The sequence below is a fragment of the Cyprinodon variegatus genome, unplaced genomic scaffold (assembly GCF_000732505.1).
Source record: "Cyprinodon variegatus isolate N-32 unplaced genomic scaffold, C_variegatus-1.0 Scaffold17, whole genome shotgun sequence".
Classification (NCBI taxonomy): domain Eukaryota; kingdom Metazoa; phylum Chordata; class Actinopteri; order Cyprinodontiformes; family Cyprinodontidae; genus Cyprinodon; species Cyprinodon variegatus.
This window is the reverse complement of record NW_015150470.1, coordinates 1,514,805-1,519,638: the sequence shown is the minus strand read 5'-3', so window position 1 is coordinate 1,519,638 and position 4,834 is coordinate 1,514,805. Positions and strand designations below refer to the sequence as shown.

Genomic DNA, 4,834 nt, shown 5'->3' with positions numbered 1-4,834 from the left:
AACCTTCAGAAAATAAATGAGTCATTTTCTTTTGTCTTGTTTGTTATTTTGAGTCACGTTTCATGTCAGTTTATACTCATCCTTGGTTGTCCTTACTGATGTTACTAAAGCATCAATATCAACCCTTTAATTTATGCGAAAAATATCCTTTTATCTACCTTGTAAATTTTTCCTGTCACATAGTAACATATTTTCAAAGCTAGCGCAGAAAAGCAAAGCTAATAATTACTGCAGCCAGTCTTTTTTTTATGTCATTTTTAATGTGGTAAATTGCAAAGGTTTGAGTAGTTTATTAAACCTTTAGAAATCAGCTGTGTGAAAGATATGTTTTATGTCATCATTATATTGTCTTATTTAAAAAAAGGATTTCATTCTTTTTAAATAAAAAAATAGGAGAAATTATTTCAAGCTCTACTGCAGTAATCAAAAGAAAAACAAGTAAAAAAAAATCAATTATTCTATCCAATCTTATAAAATCTGATTATTTACTGATTGTAGGTTTTTTAATCAAATATCATTACTTGATAAAATTTTAATTTGGCAAAATTAGTCAAGCAGAAGGAAATTAATGGGTTACTATTGATGTGTATAACATTACCGTCCACTGTCCTGAGCAGAGAGAGGAAACTTGGACACATTTCAAACCATATTTTTCTACCAGCAAGAGACCTTTAACAGAACCCAACTTATAAAGAAACATTTATTGCCTTTAGCTGCATTTTTTTTTATAGTTTATGTTTATTCTGTTTTTTATTTACTGGTTCAGAGACAGAGTTTGGCCTTTGGATGCTGCTGTTGGCAGCAGCAAAAAATTATTTAGTGGTTTATCCTTGCCTTCTCTATTTTGTGATGGCTTTTAAATTATGCCTTTTTTTTGAGAGATAAGAGTGCCCCCATTCAAAGTGGCTTGAACAGCATTTTGCCTCACCAGGCCAAGATTTTCCAAACTCATTTAAAGCAAAGCTCTTTGGCAGGACAAAATCCAATCAGTGAACAGTTTAAGATTGAGATGTGGCTGACTGTTGGCTGGACCTTGGTGTAAAAAGGCTTTCTTTTAGCTCAGCAACAGCTGACATAATAAAGTGTCATATAATACCATATTCTATGACAGTGGAGCTGCCACCTAAAAACATTTACGGTTACACTTCGACTTTGGGTGTATAAAATTTCCTTGCCACTTAAAACAAGGTTTTAAAATTTGCTCTGAAGATCGAGGAAAAGCAACTAGATCTGCTTCAAGAGATGAATGCAGCGTGATATAAAACATAATTCAGGAAATCAGGCTTCTCTGTAAATCCATGGATAACACCTAGCTCACCTAATCTTGGAGGCAGACTTTCTGTTTCTCACAAGTAAATTCTTAGATTATATGACACCCTTCCACTGAATCAAAGCAGATTTAACCTGCCCTGGTTTTCTTTTCATATTGGATCCCTCTAAATTGCCCTTAGGTCTGAATGAATGTGTGTGTTTGTGCCTGGTTGTTTATCCTGTGCTTTCTCTTTCTCTCGGTTATGTGATGCGATGGAAAGGCAATTTGCTGGAGATATGCTCCACCTCTTGCACAGTGACTGCTGGAGATAGTCAACAGCCTCTTATGATTTAAAAAGGGTCACTAGAAATGACAATGGATTGAAATGCATGAGCTAAATGTAAAAATGAACCAAGCTTAAGAAGTGCACTGAAACTATTTATGAACTATACAAATTAATCATTACTAAGTAATTACTGAATCAAAATATTTTTTAAAAACAGCGAATGATTGTGAAAATCTAAACATTTCTCAACAATAAATTCCTATTATTTAATCTGTCAATAATTATACCATCTATCCAACAATCAGAACTGTTTAAAACCCTCCTTTTGCACAAAATGATCTAAAAAAGGATGCTGGGGCTAATTCATTATTTTAAAATGTCTTTAAACAGAATACTACACTTAACATCAATATGAACATAAATGTAAAGACATAACACGTATCAATTTATTATTTTGTGACACAACAATCTATATTGCTGATGTATTTCCCTTTAAGGTTTCTATCTGAGTATAAGGTTTTAAATAGAAGTATAAAAGGTGTGTGTTTTTATTTCTTTTATTAACATTTCTTTATTGATCGGTTGACAGGAAGCCCTTTTTTTGTCTTTATTACCAAATCAGATCTGAGGCAGATTAGTTGCCATGGTGACAGGGCCAAGTCAGAAGTCAACCCTGCTTTCTAGTGTATGCTGCAAGTAAGGTTAAGACAAATGAATAGACGATGTAAACAGCTGTAAAAGAAACGATGGGCCAGAAATCTTTTTTTAAACCAATGATCACAAATCGTTAATCAGAACACAACTCATGTTTAATAACATGAATTCACACAACTAGATGTAGAAACCTAAAGAAACTAAGAGAATAGAGGAAGAAGATGAAAACCAGACGACAAAAATAGAACAGGAATAGAGGTATTTAAAAGAAACAATAAGTAAGGGGCTAAACAAATACCAAGCTCCTGGTGACATTCATTAGTATTTAAAAATATGAATTATATGCATTTATCTACAGAACCTGTCACGTTACAAGAAAGCTTTTAATGTGGCAGACAGAACAATGAGGGAAAGTTACAATGGGTTTAAAAGCAGATAATCAACAGCAAACAAACATGAACAGAAAACAAAAAGAATGTTTAGCTGTAAATGCCAGCATATAAGGGGATATACGAGGTTATATAATAAAGGCTGTGTTTCAGTACATTATGACTTAGATTTGTGGTAAAGGTGAGCTTCACTTAGAGGCCCTGGCAGGCGTGTGTTGTGATATTTTGTTGTTATTGGGTGGTTGTATTTTTTTTTTTTTTTTTCTAGCTTGGGTTAGATTTTTCAGTTGTATTTGTTTTGCTTTGTTGGAAGTTGTTGGATGTAAAGAACAGACGAAGAATTGAGCTGTGGGACACCAAACCCCCGCCATCTCTCTCAGGGGAAATCATTGTCTGTGTAGCTGTTCCACCTATGTATACCAACCCCTCTTTTCCCATCACCAGCACATTGCTCCACGACATCCTAGCTGGGCCTAGGAACAAATTTCTAAATGAAGTTACCTCTGTATGCTGGGGTATTTTTTCATCTTCTTCTGTGCTCCCAAAGCAATACATCCCCACCTTCCACCAGCAAAACATGAGGGATGGCCCTCTGTTGCCTCTGCGCTCTCCTAAATCTTTTCTCTTTGATGGGAAAAACAAATAGAGTGCAGCAGACATCCTGGAGGAAGTAAATAAAGACTTCCACCACAGAGGAACTGTCCATTGTGCTGAAACAGGGCAGCTACAGACTGTCTGGGGAACTGGTCCTGATCCTGAGATCTGACCACGAAAAAAAAAATAAAATAAAAAATACAAATCAGGAGGCATAGAAAATAGCAACAATTTCTTTTTTTTAATCCTGCTATCAAATTGACATTCACAGTACAATCAGTCTGTCCTCTTTATCAGTTTGTCTATTAAGATTCTTCAAATAAAGTAAAAATGAAAGTGCTCTAATTTAGTTTGTCATGTGTAGTAATTTGTGTCTGGAGGGCGTTTTTATTATTATCATCTGTGTCTTTTGTTGAGCTGTTCATATTCTTCTTTCCTGTTCACAGGTCTGTTTATTTATGTTATTTGCATTGTTTGTTTAGTAACGGGCTTTATTCTCATGTAGGTCAAAACTTGCATTTAAAAGATGCTTTCATCTGTACTACATGCATGTTTTCCTTCCTTAATCATCTCTTTGAGTCTGCTCAGATAGTTATCCTAACAGACCTGCTGCAGGCTGGAAAAAATTAAACTATAATCATTTTTTTTTTCATGTTATCATCTCATGGTACCAAATCAGTCTTTTTTATTTCATATCCTGTGAGGATTACTCCTACTCTGTTTAGTTAGAAGCTATGTTGACATTGTTGTTTTGTTGTAATAGAGTAATTAAATTTTATTCCAGAGAGCCCAACATCCCCCTGTCTGTTTGTTTCTCTCTCTACACTTGAGTCAAAGCAACCTGCTTGTTTACAGCTCCTGTCTCAATTCCCTATTCAATGCATTGGCTCATTGTAGACCTGCAGCGTGAACCATGTAGAGACATGAGTGAGGCTTGCTTTTAGTCGTATTTGGCAAGAAACATCAGTCTCTGTTACCTGAATATTGAATAGATTTAACCCAGAAATCCAGTTCTCATTAAACCGAAACCGATGTTTACTGTTAGAATAAATTGTTATGCTTTAATCTATGTTTTTATCTGTCTTGTCATGAATGCTTTACTTCTCATCAGATTGTGATTTAGTTAGGAAATATTTTTGCTTTGATTTCAAACTTCATCTAAATGTAGAAATAGATGATTTTTCTCCCTCAAAACAGACAAAAAGATCTTCTGTGAAGTTTATCCGCTCCACAATGTATCTTTCTTTTCTTTATGTACACTTGGTTATAGCTCAGCTTACTTTCTGCCTTTCTTTCTGCTTTTTCTTGATTAAGCTTCTACCCGGGTGGTTTTCTCCTTCGACGTTGGTAATGGCCCGCTGGAAGTTCAAGTAGAATCGACAGTCCCATTAAATGACAACCGCTGGCATCAAGTTCACGCTGAACGCAACATAAAGGAGGCCTCCCTCCGACTGGACAGCCTGCCTGTGGCCACACAGGAAGCTCCTGCTGAAGGGCACGTCCACCTGCAGCTCAACAGCCAACTGTTCATCGGTGAGGTGCAAATGTCCATTAGGTTAAGAGTTGTTAGAATTTGTCCACTCATGACCGGAGACTAGGGCTGCAACTAACGATTATTTTAAAAATCGATGAATCGGACGATTATTTTTTCGATTAATC

The 4,834-nt window shown here is 35.6% G+C and overlaps 1 protein-coding gene across 1 annotated transcript in view; it reads left to right on the top strand.

Moving 5' to 3' along the window:
- LOC107092384 (contactin-associated protein-like 4) overlaps positions 1 to 4,834 on the top strand; it is a 182,368-nt gene that overhangs the window by 143,496 nt on the left and 34,038 nt on the right. Inside the window, exon 17 of the mRNA XM_015386843.1 lies at positions 4,490 to 4,708. Coding sequence (XP_015242329.1) covers positions 4,490 to 4,708 — 219 coding nt within the window. The remainder of the gene's footprint in view (positions 1 to 4,489; positions 4,709 to 4,834) is intronic.